The 17,737-nt window shown below is 47.3% G+C and overlaps 2 protein-coding genes across 4 annotated transcripts in view; one reads left to right on the plus strand and one right to left on the minus strand.

Moving 5' to 3' along the window:
- The window catches only part of Cmtm6 (CKLF like MARVEL transmembrane domain containing 6), a 173,912-nt gene that overhangs the window by 85,511 nt on the left and 70,664 nt on the right, over window positions 1-17,737 (plus strand). Inside the window, exon 4 of one of the 3 annotated variants that reach the window (XM_052723382.1) lies at window positions 3,409-10,495. The exons of the other annotated variants lie outside the window; for them this stretch is intronic. Coding sequence (XP_052579342.1) covers window positions 3,409-3,450 — 42 coding nt within the window. The 3' untranslated portion in view covers window positions 3,451-10,495. Of the gene's footprint in view, window positions 1-3,408; window positions 10,496-17,737 lie in introns of those variants that run through there. 3 annotated transcript variants of the gene reach the window in all.
- Window positions 1-17,737, minus strand: part of Cmtm8 (CKLF like MARVEL transmembrane domain containing 8) — a 61,114-nt gene that overhangs the window by 19,114 nt on the left and 24,263 nt on the right. The window lies entirely within an intron of this gene.

Here is a 17,737-nt window from a genome sequence, read left to right on the forward strand (position 1 = left end):
TTTAATGCAGGAGAGGATGGCAGGACTTCCAGGCAGAGATAGGAACTCTGGGGAAGAATCTGAGGCGGGAGATTCGCCACGGAGACTCAGAGGAAGCTGGACGTTCGGTATTGAGGAGAGGCGACGAGCCTCGCAGAACGTAGATTAATATAAACGTGTTTTAAGAGCTAGTTGGGAACAAGCCTAAGCTAAGGCCGAGCTTTCACAGTTAATAAGAAGTCTCTGTGTCATTCGGAAGCTGGCAGTCCAAAAAAGACCTGCTACAGGGAACATTGCTTCTTAGCAGAACATGCCTCTGGGCTCCCCTCCTTCCCATACACAAGGCTCTAAGGAGTTATTTCCACGGATGGTATCAACCCCAGACACATGTATACACCCCACATCCACACATGCATGCATGTGCAGACACGCACACTCACACACACACACACATTCACACACACTCACTCTCTCTGCAGTTGTGTGTTCTTGACTCTTTTCCCACATAGTCTTCTCTATTCAGCACAAGCTGGTCCTGAGGTTGTTTGAACAGGACCTCAGGTTTCCCTGGGAACTGTACTGGTCCAGCTGTTTCAGCAGCATGAAATAACCTCAACTTGGGTGTTATTTTTAATCGCTGCTTTGTTGAGTCACGTCAATAGAAGGGCCTGTCATTGGCTGATAACCAGCACCGGTTGTGAAGAGCAAAGCAATCACCCACGTGGGAAAACGTCAGGGGAGGAGAGCCCTTGGCATCGGACCAAGAAGTACACAAATGCTTTACAGTACGTGTCAAACAAGGGGTGGGGTGGGGCAGCTATATCATCCACCACAGAACAGCTGTCACCCCAGATGAGGGACTGGATCACAGGGTCAGAGGTAGTCACTATCAGTCCATGGCAGGGATCAGAGAGACATTGTTCAGGTGTAGCCACTGGGAATAAAAATAAAAGTCCATGCCAATGAAGACATGGACATACTTTGAGGCATCATCTGTAACTCAAATCCTACCTAAAAGCTCTCCTTGGGGTTGGAGAAATGGCTCAGCTGTTAGGAGTTCTTGCTGTTACAAGGACGGACGTAGGCATGAGTCTCAGCACCTATGTGGTAGCTAACAACCATCTGTAATTCTAATTTTGAGGGATCTGATGCCCTCTTCTGGCCTCCAGGGGCAACAACACACACACACACACACACACACACACACACACACACACACACACACACACGGTGTACAGACATACCTTCAGGCAAAACACTCATATAGGTAAAGAAAAAGAAAATTAAATCCCTTTATAAAAGCTTTTCTGCCGGGCGGTGGTGGCACAAGCCTTTAATCTCAGCACTCGGGAGGCAGGGCCAGGCTGATCTCTGAGTTTGAGGCCAGCCTGGTCTACCGAGTGAGATCCAAGCAAGCACCAAAACTACACAGAGAAACCCTGTCTCGGAAAAAAAAAAAAAAAAAAAAAAAACCAAACCAACCAACCAAACAAAAAACCAAAACAAACAAACAAACAAACAAACAAAAAAACCCAAACCCCCCAAAAACCAAAAGTTTCTACCCACCCATTTCCTCCCTTTTCTTCCTGTCCCTTCCTCCCTTTCTCCTTGACTCCCTGTTTCTTTGGGGTGAGATATTTTGTTACTTCGCTGAGGCTGGCTTTGAACTCCTAGGCTGAAGCAATCCTATGGTGATATTTTATTTGTATTAAAATGTTATTTGTATGTTAATAAATAAAGTTGCCCGGGGGTCAGAGCTATTAGCAAGCCATAGGAAAGCAGGGCAGTGGTAGCGTACGCTTGTAATTCCAGCACTTAGTAGGCAGAGCTGGGTAAGTCTCTGTGTGTTCAGGGATACAGCCATTATTGGATACACATGCCTTTAATCTTAATACCAATCATGGAAAACCTGGAGGCCTATACAGACAGGCTGTGAGGAGGCGGTCATGTGGTTGGGTTTACAACCAATGAGAAGGCAGGACAGGAACTCTATATAAAGACTTTAACAGAGGGGTAGCTCTGGTTCGGAGAGGTAGGACCACTGCAGGAGGAAGGGTAAGGTTTTGGCTCTTGGCTCTGACCTCTTGGCTTTCTTCTTTGCATTGGTTCTGTGTTTATTGTTTGATGGGAAGGTTGGATACATCTACACAATCCTGTGTCAGTTTTCTGAATGATAAGGGCCATAGGTGTACCCCACTGCCTACTGTCGCTAGCTAAGATCTTCCAAATGACAGCTTTATGGAGATATAATCCCGTGTCACAAATGCAGCCATTAAGGGTGTGGAGCTAATGGGTTTTAGTGTACTCATGGAGTTGTGTGGCTGCCGTGATAACCAGCTGTAGGACGGCGTCATTCTTCTGTAGACACCGGCCACAGCTGGCTCAGTGGCAATAAGGCGCTTGCTGTGTGAGCCTGACAACCCAAGTCAATTCTTGGAACCCAAGTGGGTGCAAAGCAGAGAAGACACTCCACAACGTTGTCTTCCGACCTGCAGACTCCCACAGTGGTGCGCCACACCCCCCCACCCACATCACACCACACCCCTCCCACACACACACAAGGAAGTTAAAAGTGAAAACGAAACCCTTCTCCATGAACAGCTGCTTCTAATAGTCTCCTACCTCGACCCTCCTCAGCTCTGGGTCACCGATGACCTGCTGTCTATGTTAGCTTATTTGTGCTGTGCTATATCCAGAGAACGATCTGTGCTAGGCGTATTTTGGGTTTTGAATGATTGAACTGATTATGTATATAGCAATTTAAAATAAAAGAATAAATATTGATGATGGATGGATAATGGACAGACTGACAGAAAGACAAGCAGACAGAAAGGTAACATTATCAAATCAGGGGCTTATGAACATCCATCAGAAATGGACTGACAAAACACCTTTAAGAGAGGCAGCTGGGGGCTGGAGAGATGGCTCAGTGGTTAAGAGCACTTACTGATCTTGCAGAGGACCAAGGTTCAGTTCCCAGCACCCATATGGCACACACCCACAGCTTACAACTGTCTGTAACTCCAAGATCTGACACCCTCATACAGACATACATGTAGGCAAAACACCAATGCACATAAAATAAAAATAAATAAATTATTAAAAAAAAAGAAGAAGCCTGGGCACAGCAGTGTTCCTTTGTGCTAGGCTTCAAGTAAAAGAGCAGACAGCAGGAGAGAGAGCTGGCATCATTAAATTAGGGGCTCACAGTACCCAAGAGACCGACTGGGGGAGCTGAGGCATCAGCTGGAGTTCCCAGCTGAGCTTCCCATGGCTGAACTTCCGGCTTCTATTTTATATCATAGAATCGGGCACGTTTATATCATGGGATAAACAGTCTGCTGGAAATGGCTTCCTTCCCACCTGTTCTCAAGGACATGACGTTTTTAACGCTTGGGCTGTTTGGCTGTTCTTCTCTCCCTGTTACAGAGTTGGGGGAAGGTCATCTCCAGACTTCAGAGGAGATTTTAAGACAAACATGCTTGAATCTGAAACAGGGTGGCATCGGCGGGGCAACACCACTTTCTGGGCCGGCTTTTCAGTGATCTCAATCAACACGTGACTGCTAACCAATACTGTGTAATTACAATATTTCATATAAAAGGAACCATGCAATGTGGGACCTTTTGTGTTTGGATCTTTGTCACCAAGGTTTAGCCATGGTGTGGCATGCATTGATATTTGATTCATTGTGTGTACACCTATGTGCACACAGTGTAGAGGCCAGGAGGACGTTGTGTGTCTCCCTCTACCACTCTCCAACTTAATCCTTTGAGATAGGGTCTCTCACTGAATCCGAAGCCAGCAAGCTTCCAGGATCCTCCAGGCTCCACCCCCAGTGCTGGTCTCCATCTTAGAGGATACAGGCACTTGTGGTGCTCCCTTCCCTACGAGCCCCGCAAGGACTTGGCTTTCAAGGTTAATTTTTACTGGTCATAACCGCTCGGTGCTTTTTATGCTAAGTCTCCGGGCATCGGCGGACAACAACTAAGAGCGGCGTTGACAGCTCCGACAGGCCCCTTCACGGCAGCACCAGTCGGCAAAACGATCTAGTGCACTGCCTTTTTTTTTTTTTTTAAAAAAAAAACCTCATTAGCCTTTTAAATATAACATGGAACTGGGAAGCTAGAGATAAAATCGTTAGCTACAAATTCACAGGACGAAGTCACTTGACTTTCATTGAAGAACACACTCAGCGCTAGGGAGAGCTAGGAATGGAGGACGTGGAGAGACTACAGGGTTCCAGTGGGAAAGCAGAGTGACCTCCTCCGAGAGCGCGAGGGGAAGGAGGAGAGGGGCTGAGGGGCAGGATGCTGTCAGCTCAGGAGCAGCGGCTTTCCCTGCTGAGCCATCTCACTAGTCCAAGGTCGGGACCTTCTCTAAGAAAAGTCAGAAAGAACCCTGTCCTCCCTCTGACTGCTCCGCGGCATTCCCTTTGATAGGCCAGCGTCTGCCTCTCCTGGTGTCCTGCTGCTGACCAGGTTCCTGTCTCCAGCTACTGCAAAGTGGCCCCAAGCACGGCTAAGACCACTAAGCCCTCTGGTCTGTATCCAGGGTCCCCCTGGGGTCATTTACACCGAGCGACGAGCAGATCCTCAGGACAGTATTTTATGTTGCTGTGACCAATCAGCTGACAAGAAACAACGTAAGGTCTGAGGAGACAGCTCCTCTGGTAAAGTGCTCCCTGTGCAAGCCTGGTGAACTGAGTTCAGATCCCCAGAACCCCTGTAAAAGACGGGAGGCCAAGACGGGAGTCTTCTGAAGCGCAGGCCGGGCACACGGAGTGTGAACAGGGAGACCCTGTCATGGGCAAGGGGGCAGGCAAGGACTGATACTTGAGGTTGTCCGGATACCCACAGGTGTGTCATGGAGCGAACACACACACACACACACACACACACACACACACACACACACACACAACTGAAAAAAAGGGGGGAGGATTTATTTTGGATTAGGTTCCACCACATGTGACTGCTCTTATTGATTTACTTGGACAGTCTCACTATATAGCCTCAAACTCTCGGCGATGCCCTTGCTTCAGCCTGCTGAGGGGACTTCCTTCCTATTGAGTTTTCTCAGCTCCTCGTCTGGTAGTCCAGTGCTTGACAACAGTCAGCGGCTCTGAAGGTCTAACCCCTGCATCCTCTGACCGCCTTCCAAGCTCTGAGAAAGCTGCCACCTGCCAAGGCTGGGGCCACACACAGACGCGCAGGGCATTTGAAAAAGACCAAGGGCGTAAAATCTGCTGAGTCAGTGGACGGAGCAAGCAATGTGAACTCAGAGAGAGACTGAGTTAAATGATGTTAGAGGCCAGGCATTTTTCTTTTGCAATTTCCCAGAGGCTACCAGGTTTTATCAAGGAAAGTAGAGTTTCTTAAAATAGATCTCACTCATTTAAAAAGAAAAAGTGAGAGATAATTGGTGTGTGTGTGTGTGTGTGTGTGTGTGAGAGAGAGAGAGAGAGAGGCAGACAGACAGACATACACACATATTCCAGGCTGGCCTTCAGCTCACTATTTTGCTAAAGGTGACTGTGAACTCTGATTCTCTCCCTCTGCCTTCCAGGTGCTCGGTGGGATTACAGGTGTGCACCCCACATCTGGTTTGTACAATGCTGGGTAACGGAGTCCAGGACTTCCTGCATGCTGAGCAAGCATTCTCCCACCTGGGCTACACCCCCAGTCTCATAAAAGCCATTGTTAACTTGCAGGCTGTAGACACCATGCATGCTGGGGGGCTTGTCAGCAGGCCTGCGTGGGTCTCAGTAGGGGTCCCGAGGAGCCCAGGGGCCAGTCCTGACTTAGTATGTGTGCTCTGGGCCTGGCTCTTCTGACCTCGGGCGGTATGGGTGGAGGCTCGGTCATGTACATTGCTCTGCAGCAGCAGTCCACTAAATGGCTGAGCCACACTGTTTACCCATCAACTTATTCCTAGATAAGCCCCGTTTACATTTCTTTATCATAATCTTGATTGTTAAAAGAGTAAACAGGCCTAGCTGGGTCTGGTAGTGTTGGTCTGCAATCCCAGTTACTCACGAGGTGGAAACAGGAGATCAGGCCAGCTTGATCCAGTTAAGAGACTGTCTCAAATTAAAAAGTAAAAAGAAAAGGGCTGGAGAGATGGCCCAGTCAGTGGTTAAGAGCACTGGCTGCTCTTCCAGAGAACTCGGGTTCAACTCCTAGCAGCCACATTGAGGTTCCCAACTATCCGTAACTCCATTCCAGGGGCTCTGACATCCTCCTCTGACCTCTGAGGGCATCAGACACGCATGTGGAGCACAAACAGACATGTATACAAAAGCAAAACATTTCTACACAGAAAATTAAATAAATTACAAAAAAAAAAAAAAAAACAAAGGACAAACAGAAGGTGAGCAGGCCAGTCGGCAGAGGGATTGCCTGGTACACATGAAGCCCTGGGTTCAGTTCCCCAGCACCAGGAACGGGAGCAGCAGCCTGTAATTCCTGTACTCAGGAGGTGGAGGCAGGAGGACCGAAATCAGAGGTCATCTTCACCTCCTCAGAAAGCTTCAGGGCAGTCTGGGCTACGTGAGACCCTCTCTCAAAATAACAACAAACAACAACAACAAAAAGTAATTATAACTATGGGAACCTCCTCAATATCTCTCCCTCTGCCTTCCAGGTGCTGGGATAACAGGTATGCACCCCACATCTGGTTTGGACAATGCTGGGTAATCGAGTCAAGGACTTTGTGCATGCCAAGCAAGCATTCTCCCACCTGGGCTGCACCCCAGTCCCATAAAAGCCATCGTTAACTTGCAGGCTGTGAGATACTGCCAAAGAACTTTCTTTGCTGTTTGTCCTTTTCTTCTAGACAGGGTTATGTAGCCCAGGCTGGTCTTGAAATCCTTTATCCTCTTGGCTCAACTTTGCAACTGCAGATTGCAGGCACACATTGCTATGTTTGCAATCCCTGCCCCACCTACAATTTTTTTAAAGCCATGTTACCATAAAAACAGGGCAAGTGTGTCCCGGTTCAGAGATGGACCTGGCACCAGCCAGAGAAGCTTGCCAACAGCTAACGGTAAGGATGCTCCAGAGTCAGGCTGGGGCTCCCAGGAGGAAGCAATGTCTGCAGCTGGGAGGCTGGGCAGCCATGTGGTTCCTCCCTAGAGCTGCAGGAAAATGACCTGTGGAGAAAGTGGTGTCTGCCTGTTGGATTAAAGTATCAACTTGACACAATCTACAATCACCTGGGAAGTCTTGTTTTTTTTTTAAAAATATTTATTATTTTTTTAAATTTTATGTGCATTGATGCACTGCCTGCATGTATATCTATGTGAGCATGTCAGAACACCTGGAACTGGAGTTACAGAGGGTTGTAAGCTGCCATGTGGGTGCTGGGAATTGAACCCAGGTCCTCAGAAAGAGCAGCCAGTGCTCTTAAACATTGAGACATCTCTCCAACCCAGGAAAAGAGTCATTTTTATTTTTTTTCCTTTTGGTTTTTTTGAGACAGGGTTTCTCTATGTAACAGTCCTGGCTGTCCTGGAACTCACTCTGTGTAGACCAAGTTGGCCATGAACTCACAGAGCTACGCCTGCCTCTGCCTCCCAAGAGCTGGGATTAAAGGTGTGTGCCACCACCGCCCGGCAGGAAGAAAAAAAAGAGTCTTAATGAGGAAATTTCTAGATCAGGTTGGCCTGTGGGTATGTCTGTGGGGGACTGTCTTCATTGTTGAGGTCCAGGAAGAGCCGCCCTGTAGTGGACGGTATTTCATAGTCTGCACCCTGAGCTGTACAGTGAAGAAAGCTAGCCGAGGAGACGCACCACTAAGCAAGCAAAAATGTTCTCCTTTATAGGAGTTGCTGTGGTCACGGTGTCTCTTCACAGCAATAGAACCCTAATTAAGACAGTTCCCCATACACACTTTGGACTCTTCACAACTGTCTCTAACTCCAGTTCCAGGGACCAATACCCTCTTCTAGCACACAATGCCTGTACTCACACATATACATAAAATAAACAAAACGTGGTGGTGGTGCATGCCTTTAATCCCTGCACTCGGGAGGTGGCAGCAGTCACATTTGTATGAGTTCCAAGCCAGCCAAGGCTACACAGAGAGACTCTGTCTCAGATAGATAGAAAGATGATAGATGATAGATAGATAGATAGATAGATAGATAGATAGATAGATAGATAGATAGAAACAAAATAAAAAATTGTGCTACACAAAGCTTCCTTCCAAAGACAGCTTTGTGGAAACATTTAATATGTTATAAATAACTAACATCTGAGATTATGAAATACCACCCTCCTCTACTTCTATCAGTCAGGGGGGTTTAGAGTGTCAGCATTTATCCTCCTAGGGTGATGGTTCCTACCCACTAGTTCAAAACCAGTGCGTTGATTCTTTGCCTTGTGGGGAAAGATTAAACATGATTCACTTCAGTTTTCGTATGCAAGCAGAATGACTTTTTCTTTCTCACAAGCTTCCTTGAAGCCTATTATTTACCAAGTTTCAATCTGTCTCCTTGAGTCAATGGTGTGAGCGGCTGAGTGTTCTCTACTGTTCTGCAGACTTTGTCTAGTGAGCCGCTGACGCCCATTCCCGTCCTGGGCTGTTAACTGCAGCACAAAGCCCAGCCGTAACCAAGCCAGAGGAATCCTTCCTCTTCGGCCATGTGTGCCACTGGGACAAACACCAGGCACCCTCATCACCCCACGCAGCCCTTCAGCAACTGACTCCAGGCTAATATTTGCTTTGGAGGCTCTGGTGTGGACAGACAGAAGCAAACCGGCTTCCTTTGTTCGTATAGACAGGACAACCATGCAGAAAACACAGGCCACTCCCGTCATTCATTTCGTGCAAATGTGTGAAGACGCAACGGTGACCGGTCTGCAAAGGTGAGACCTGACACATTTCTTCATGCTTCCCTTCTCCCCAAGCCTTCCTCCACCGTGACAGCAACAGGAAGCCCAGAAGGATGCTTCTAGGACAGTGGGATGCACAGTCCGTGGGGGAATTGTAAAGAAAAAGTCCCTCATGGGAACAGTGGACAGAGCTCGGCAGGTAGAGCGCTCGCCTCAAAAGCACAAAGACCCAGCACCCACGTAAGAATGTGGGATGTGTGGGGTTCGCTGTAATCTCAACACTGGGTGGTGGAGAGACGTGGTGCTCCGCCGCTACCCAGCCTAGCCTACCTGACAAGTTTGAGCCACAGGAGACCCTGTTTTGAAAAAGGAAGGTTAATGGCTCCAGAGTCACAGCATGTGGCTGTCCTCTGGCTTCCATATGCACTCACATATACATGCATCTAAACACAGACACAGACACAGACACAGACACAGACACACACACACACACACACACACACACACACACACACACACCATTCATGTGATCTCGTAGAAGCCTATGAACTTTCACAAATCCTTGTCATAAGACCCGGCAGATACTCTAAGTGACAGAGTTTGCAATACCAGTTTGGGACAATCTTTATCACATGCCATATAATGTGACCCCACCAGACACACAGTGTGGGACGTATTATATTTTTGCTCAGATTGATAACATAAGCCTCTCCACAGATAAACCGAGTTATGGAAAATTCTAGAAGACAATAGAAGACAAGTGACCTAGACTCTTAAAATACCTTGAATTATCTCTAACTGGAGAAGTCCTTTGCCTGTAAGTGATAGAGCTGATCCAGTGGATCCTCAGAAAAAAAGGTTTAAAAAGAAAAGAAAAAGGTACGGGGCAATCTGAGCTGCACTGTGGGTGCCTGAATTGATGCTAATTCCTTCAGTGCGCTGAGGGCATTGCAATTGCTTACCTGAGCATCGTTGTTCTGGGGAGACGCATCCTGATCTACTTAGGGAAGACGTGTCACATGCCTGCAACTCTCAATGCTTGGGAGCAAAAAAATGAAACAAGGGCTGGTGAGAGGGCTCAGTGGGCGGAGGTGCTTGTGGCTAAACCTGGTGACCTGAGTGTGACCCTCGGGATTGAGATGGTAGGAGAGAACTGACTTCCTCATGTTGTTCACCGACTTCCACAGCCATGCCTAGGCTGCACACACATGAACACACACACACACACACACACACACACACACACACACACACACACGAGTGTAATAAAGATCTGTAAAATTTCAGAATAACCCATTATTCACCGAAAAGGATAAAGAATAGATTAACTGGTAATTGTAAAAGAAGGCCCGGCATGGTGGAGGATCCTAGTAATCAGGAGTCAGAGGAAGGAGACCAGGCCTACCCCATCATAGCAAGGTCCAAGCCAGCCTGGGCTACACAGGGATCCTCTGTCTCAAACAAAACAATTACACATAAAAGGTGTGTATTGTAATTCTCATTTTTCTCAAAGGTTGATTAGATTTTCAAAGTGAAAATGGGCAATGTGGGGGCACAGCTCAGTGATCAAAAGACTTATCTCACAGGTGCAAAACCCCAAGTTAGCGCCAGCATTGCAAGGCAAAAAAACACCAAAAAACAAAAACAAAAAACCACAACCAACCAACCAAAAAACCAAACCAAAACAAAACAAAACAAAAAAAAACCCAACCAAAACTGAGGCTGGGGGTGAGAAAACAGCTAAATAAAGGTGTGCTGCTACGGAAATCTAATCAAACCAGGAGTTTCAGAAATGTATCAGTTAGGGGGAAGAAGGACTAAGACCCAAACACCATTTTCTCTCTCCACTCTGAAGCTAAGCCCTTCGCTATGCTGTGTGTTGAAGCCTGAGACAGGAACACAGCTGAAACCCAAGGCTAACCCAGCATGGGTTGACTCTGTTGTCACACTATGCTGATATCAGAAGTTTAGCTGCACCAGGTATTTCAAACTTTCTAGAAAATTCTCACTGATGTAATGTGCTTGAAGATTTATGCATACACTAAATGAACCCTAAGCACACACTAAAGTAAAGTTTGCAACTTGTTAGCATGAGGGATCTCGAGAGAATATTGAAAAGTCTTGCCAGGAGAGGTCTCCACTCCCCAAGAAGCCGTTGACTACCGGCTATGTAGAACAAGGCAGGAGGGTCTGTGAGTTCAAGGCCAGCCTGGTCTACATAGTGTTAGGACTAAAGGTGTGAGTCACAATGCTGATATGAAGCCCAGGTTGATCTCAACTCTGGCTTCTCTTGTCTTGACTTCCCAAGTGCCCAAACTTGGCTAGGGCACCTTTAATTTAATTAACAGAAGTTGAATGTAAGGGGATACTTAGGTAAGGTCTCCCTCCAAAGGGACCCCAAGGCTCATGCAAGCAAACAGTTTGGACTGACTTCTGCCTTCCGGGTGCTGGAGTTACAGGCGTGTGCACCATCACACTCGGCTTATTATCATCTTTGACCATTAAAATGACATTTGTATCCTGGGCTCCCTCGTGAACACTTACATTAAGTGTAAGTCCTTACATTAATTCTCAAAGTATTTTCCAAATCCTTCCCACATACAGACCTTACCATTCCACACACAAGCTTTTATTTTAAACTACCAAGTGCCCCTGAGCTGTAAGGACCCCCCCCACCCCCGGCCCCCTTAACTACTACAAGCTAGTAATTAAGTCCTCCAGGAAGGTGAAGGAACAATACACAGAAGACAACTGTTCTGTTTTGTCTTCAAAGTTTGTGCCATGAGGTCACTGTTGTGATTCCAACAGGCAAGGCAGCCAGAATGCTCATAGCAGGGGTGAAGGGGACTGATGCCCACCACACACTCTCAGGCGGAGGCTCCCACTGTATCTACAAGGTCACAAAAGCTGATTAAAAAATGGAAATGGCCTTGTCAAAAGGGTAAGACTGGGGACCAGGGAGATGGCTCAGTGGGAAGTGTTTACTGTTGCAAGCACAAGGATCTGGGTTCAAATCCAGAGCACCCACATAAGAAGTCAGCTGTGGCTGTGGCATGCCTGTAACTCCAACACTGAGGCTGGCGAAGGGCCACAGAGACAGGAGCCTCACTGGGATGTGCTGGCTACCAGCTGGCTTTGGGTTCAGTGAGAGACCGAGACTTAAAGGCTCAAAGGAAAAAAGGGGACAGTGGTAAGCAGGACACTTTTCATCCTCTCTGGCCTCCATGGACACACACACACACACACACACACACACACTTGCCTGACTTTCCTTCAAATGGGGGCGGTTTTCCTACAATCATCTTTTTATACTAGTACACCTTAGGGAGATTTGTCCCCCGCGTTCAGTGTTTTGGTCACAAATCTTCCAGAAAAAGCACAAACACACGAGGTAGGAGCTGTGAACTAAGGTGTGTTTAGAACCACTTATTAAAATAATTACAGTGTGGACATCGGGGAGGATGGCTCTGGTGCCCTCTGTTGGCCAGAACAAGCATTGTCCTCCTCTGACACCCCTGACTTGCTCCTTTATCCTTTGTGGTCATATTAGGTCACTGTCCTTCCCAACAAATCCCAACAGGGGCAGGAGGCCCCACCCCGACCTTTGGCTCAGGTAGGAATGCCTAGTTAACACAGGCAACCCGCACAACCCTAAGGGACACCATTTCCACAGGCACCAGGAGAATCCCAGAGGTCAACAATTATACAGCCTTTGAGAGCCGGAGGCTTAGTCAATGGGCCAGAAGCAGAGGCTGTCTCGAGGGACCAGAAAAGAGAAGCCGGAGCCCCACGCAGGGAAACAGGTCCCAGATGACTGGCCCCGGTGAACATAGCCAGATCAGACGTGTTGGTGAGTCAGCTTTCTGTATCGTGACAACACGCTGACACTGTGGGGCTGTGGTGAGGCAGGACGTCAGGACAGATGTACACATGGGAGAAAACCATTCATTTGCCTTATAGATGGGAGTGAAAGCAGAGAAGAAGAGGGAGCCGGCTTCCACAGTCCAGTGACTGAAAGACTTCCCAGCAGGCCCCACCTCCCCAAAGCTTGACCATTCATTCCCCCAGCGGAGCCAATCTGAGGACTATACCTTTATCACCGGGACCTACAAGGAACATTAAGATCTAAATTACAGGGGCTGAAGAGATGGTTCAGTGATTAAAAGTACTGGCTGATCTTCCAGAGGACCTGGGTGCAATTCCCAGCACCCACAGGGCGTGCAGCTCACAACTGCTTATAACTCTACCTCCAGAGGATCAACACCCTCACACAGACATATATGCAGGCAAAACATCAATGCACATGAAATAAAAATAAATAAATCATTTAAAAAAGTTGTTGCTATTACAGAGGACCTGGGTTTGATTCCCAACACCCACATGGTAGCTCACAACCATCTGTAACTCCAGTCCCAGGAGATCCAATGCTCTCTGGGAAACCAGACATATATACAGACAAAACATAGAAAATATAAGATAAATAAAACAAAAACAAAAAACAGCCGGGTGGTGGTTGTGCACGCCTTTAATCCCAGCACTCAGAAGGCAGAGGCAGGTGGATCTCTGTGAGTTCCAGGACAGGCTCCAAAACTACCTAAGAAACCCTGTCTTGGAAAAAACAAACAAACAAAACAAAAAAAACAAGCTCTAAATTACTGTGTCAGGTATCCGTGGCTTGTTGTGTACGTTGACTACCCGTCTGTAATCCATCATTGTCTGTGCTGGCTCCTGATGCACCACTGGGTCAGGGCATGACTGCTCCTGGAAGGGCTGAGCAGTCAGCATAACTAACTTAGGGGAGTCAATTGGCTAATATAACACACTGTTGGAGAAGTCTGATGGGAAGGGAGGTCCTACCTGTTCCTTGACGCACAGAGGAAGGGGCACACAGTCCAAAGAGAACAGGATACCAACCCACAGAAAAGCAAAATATAAATCTTGACATATTATTTCCATACATTAACATATTTTGTGAAAAGGAGGTGTGTATAGACTGTGCTTTTCAAACGTAGAAAGGGCTGAAAATGAAAACAGAGGTCACATTTGCTTCTATTTGCATACAGCAATTTCTCAACTGGAGGTGACTTTGCCCTCTTTGGGGCCTTTGGCAATGCCTGGACATCCTTCTTGTCGCCATGACTCCAGCTGGGGTGTGCCACTGACATCTTGGTGGATAGAGAAAGGGAAAACTGTAAGTGTCCCACACTGGACATGAAGGCCCCTCCGGAGCTCACCCAGCCCAGCATGTAGAGGGATCAGCAGGCAGTCACACACAGGTCACGTGCACAACGCAGGGTCAATGGAAGTGGGAGTCACACATCAAGAGTTCTTGTCATACTTTGGTCATTTGAATCATGTGACACATCACCTAGTCGATGCCTATTTGAAAACTGAGTTTAATTTGGAAAAGATAAACACACCGTAGTGATGTGGAAAACAGGAGGGGCCTCTGCTAGGGTTCAGGAGCCTGGGTTGAAAATCCACCTATGTCAGAAACTCACCATGTGCCTCTCTCGGCTCCTTTTCCTGGTCTTGACACATCTAGATAGGAAGAGCCCAAGGCAAGGACAAGGACACACCTTGACGGTATAGTTCAGTACTGCTCAATCATGATTACTTCATGAACTTAAAGCCAAAGCAATTTATTTTTTATTTTTGTTTGTTTGTGAGGTAGGGTCTCTCTACGTAACCTGGACTGGCCTGGAACTCACTCTGCAGACCAGGCTGACCTCAAACTCACAGACAACCTCCTGCCTCTCTGCCTCTGGAGTACTGGGATTAAAGGCGTGTGCTACCACACTTGGCTCAACAATTCTTTTTTGTTGTTGTTGTTTTTTCCGAGACAGGGTTTCTCTGTGTAGCTTTTGGAGCCTGTCCTGGAACTTACTCTGTAGACCAGGTTGGCCTCAAACTCACAGAGATTCACCTGCCTCTGCCTCCCAAGGCATGGGATTAAAGTCATGTGCCACCACTGCCCAGCTCAAAACAATTCTTAAAGCAACACACAGTATGGCTGAGTCTTGGAACATCTGGAAGAAAAAGTCTAAAAGCAGGGGACTGGGAGGTAACTCGGCGAGTCAAATGCTTTTGTGTAAGTGTGAGGGCCTGGGTTGGGTCCCTAGCACCCACATAAAAAAGCTGGGTGCATCCGGTGTCTACAACCCCAGCATCAGGAGCAGGGACAGGTGGACCTGGAGGCGGAGCTCCCTGACCAGCCAGCTGAAACAAAAGGGCGAGCTCCAGGTTCAGTGAAAAGACCCTGTCTCAAAAGCTAAGGTGGGTCAGCAGGCCACACAAAAAGAAGGCATTAAAAAAAGGAGGGGGACTTGTTGGGAAGAGGGGGTCGGTGAGGGAAGGGAAGGGTGAGGGAAGGGAAGGGTGAAGATGGCAAACATCCAACTAAATGTATGAATCTGTCAGACAATCTTCAAACGAGGAAAAATACAAGCAGAAAAGCAGCTGAGGAAGACGTCCCAATGTCAACATCTGACCCCCCACAAATGCACCTACAGGTGCGCGCACGCGCACACACACACATGCATGCACACACACACACCTAAAAGTACATTGCTTGTGACAGAAAAATCTCATTAAATTTTCAAATTAAACATAGAACCGTAAGCCAATGAAATTCAAATCACTACATATTTTTATGAAGCGGAACCGTTATTTACAACTCAAATATGGTACTGACAACAGCCAGGCAGATTCCTTTGGGTTTATCCAAACAATGCCCATGTCATCTGATATATCCTCTGGAACAATGGCATGGCGCATGTCACTCTCCAACTGCGACCACAGCTGCTGCCAGCCCTTTCTGTGGCCTTACTGACCCACCCTGCGCCTAGCTGGGTACTTACATAATTAGTCTGTGTTCCAATGTCATGAGCCCATGGCAAAGCACTACAATTCACCACCAAGGTGACCGTAAACATAAACACAAGTGTCTGTTCTGAAGTAATGGCAGGCCTTGGGCAAACTCAGAATTCTAGAATTTGCTTCTAGCATTAAACTAATACAAGAATTCTGTTGTTAATAATCCCTGAAAATGCAGATATAGACCATATAGCGTGGGAGACACCAGCAAGGTGGATTGGTTCTGAACTCCACCTTTCCAGTACCGAAGTCGTCCACACCTGGCCTTAGACAGTCACGTTTAATACACTCAAAAGCAACCTGTCACCCCTCCTACCCTCACACATCATGTGCCCCCATACAAAACTGTCCTGACTCGGGCTGTAATTATTTTAAAATGTGTTTGGCAGAGAATTGGCAGGGTGGGGTGGGGGGTGTGCATGTCACATCGCTCCTATGGAGTCCAGAGAACAACTTGCTAGACTCTGGGGTCTCCTTCCACCTTGTCGTTTGGGGATGACACTCAGATCATCAGACTTGGCAGCAAGCGCCTTGCTGTCCTGAGCCATCTCACAGGTCCAGAATGGACATGTTTACAATACCAGCATGCCCCATCTAGGCCCAGAGTCCAGCATTCTGCTCATTTAGGTTGCTATATTTCAGTTAAGCTTTATAGTCTTGTTCCATAAAAGTCATAGGTATTGTTGATTTCTAAATTTATATTTTGAAACTGTTTATTACTTATGTACAGAAATGGAATTGGCTTATGATTTATTTTTGAAGGTGTGTATGTGTGCCAGTGTCCACGTGTGGTAGCTTGAATAGGAATGGCCCCCATAGGGTCATATATTTGAATGCTTTGGTCTGCAATTGGTGGAACCATTTGGGAAGGATTGGATTGGGAGGTGTGGCCTTGTTGGGGAAGGTGTGTCACTGGGGATGGGCTTTGGGGTTTCAAGAGCCAAAGGCATTCCCAGTGTCTCCTCTCCACCTCCTGATTGTAGTCAGATGTTAAGCTCTCAGCTACTGCTCCAGCGCCATGCCTGCCCGCCTGTCTGCCTGCTGCCACGCTCCCCACCATAATGGTCATGGAGGTCCAGTGGTTGAGGACTGCCGGACAGCTACCTGACACGGTGCCTGGGCTCTCTCCGGTCCCTCTACTGTCTATCTTAAATCTCTTCAGGAGGAGTTTTCAGTCCTTCGATCTCTAAAGCAGCCCACTTGCTGCTCACCTGGGGGAAATGGCATCAGTTTTTCTTTGTGACTCTCAAATACCAGAAAGAGCTACGTCTCAAACTTGTGGTCTAGTGGCCAGGTCTGTTTAGCACTCACAGCACCGAGCACACGTAGTCTTTAGACAAATTTTAAGAGGAGGTTAGACATTTTATCACATTTGTGAGTTCAATTTTTTTTTTTTTTTACAATCAAATTTAGATTTAGTGTTTCTCTAAAGACAATCAGAACTACTGCCCATGGGCACCCTTTCTCCACTGTCACCGTCAGTGGCGGTTGCGTAGCAGTGCCCTGTTTAGACACAGAGGCTGCAACCTCTGGTTCACTAAAGACTCACCCTTCACCGCCACCTCCACTCACTTACGCTACCTGGGTGATCTCGTGATTGCTCCCGTAGAAGAGACTTTAAGAGACACAAGCTGGGACTTTGGCCTTTCTCATCCCTAGCTTAACCCTGGGAGTGTCCTCGAGTCTGAGTCTTGCTTTCTACACCATGAAAACGAGTGAATGGCATGCATCTGGGCTAACTAGTAGTGTAGCAGATTCAAATTCGATAAACAGCTAGTAGCTAACACATCTTAAGAAATGCTAGCTGTTTTTGCATCTAGTTCCCATCATGTCAGTTCCTCCACTGCATTGTAAGCTCAGGGGCAAGGACCTGTCATGTGTCATCTCACAGAGTGACACTGTAATGAGCGTGGAATGCAGTCAGGTGACCTGGGGTTAGACGCCAGTCTAGCTATGTACCATCTGTCAAATGTTCAATCTTCTGGAACCTTTGTCTTTATGGTCCACAATATAATATGGCAAGTAAATAGTATGTATCACATGAA

This window comes from Peromyscus californicus, unplaced genomic scaffold (assembly GCF_007827085.1).
Source record: "Peromyscus californicus insignis strain IS unplaced genomic scaffold, ASM782708v3 Scaffold_11__1_contigs__length_118956290, whole genome shotgun sequence".
In the NCBI taxonomy this organism is placed as follows: Eukaryota; Metazoa; Chordata; class Mammalia; order Rodentia; family Cricetidae; genus Peromyscus; species Peromyscus californicus.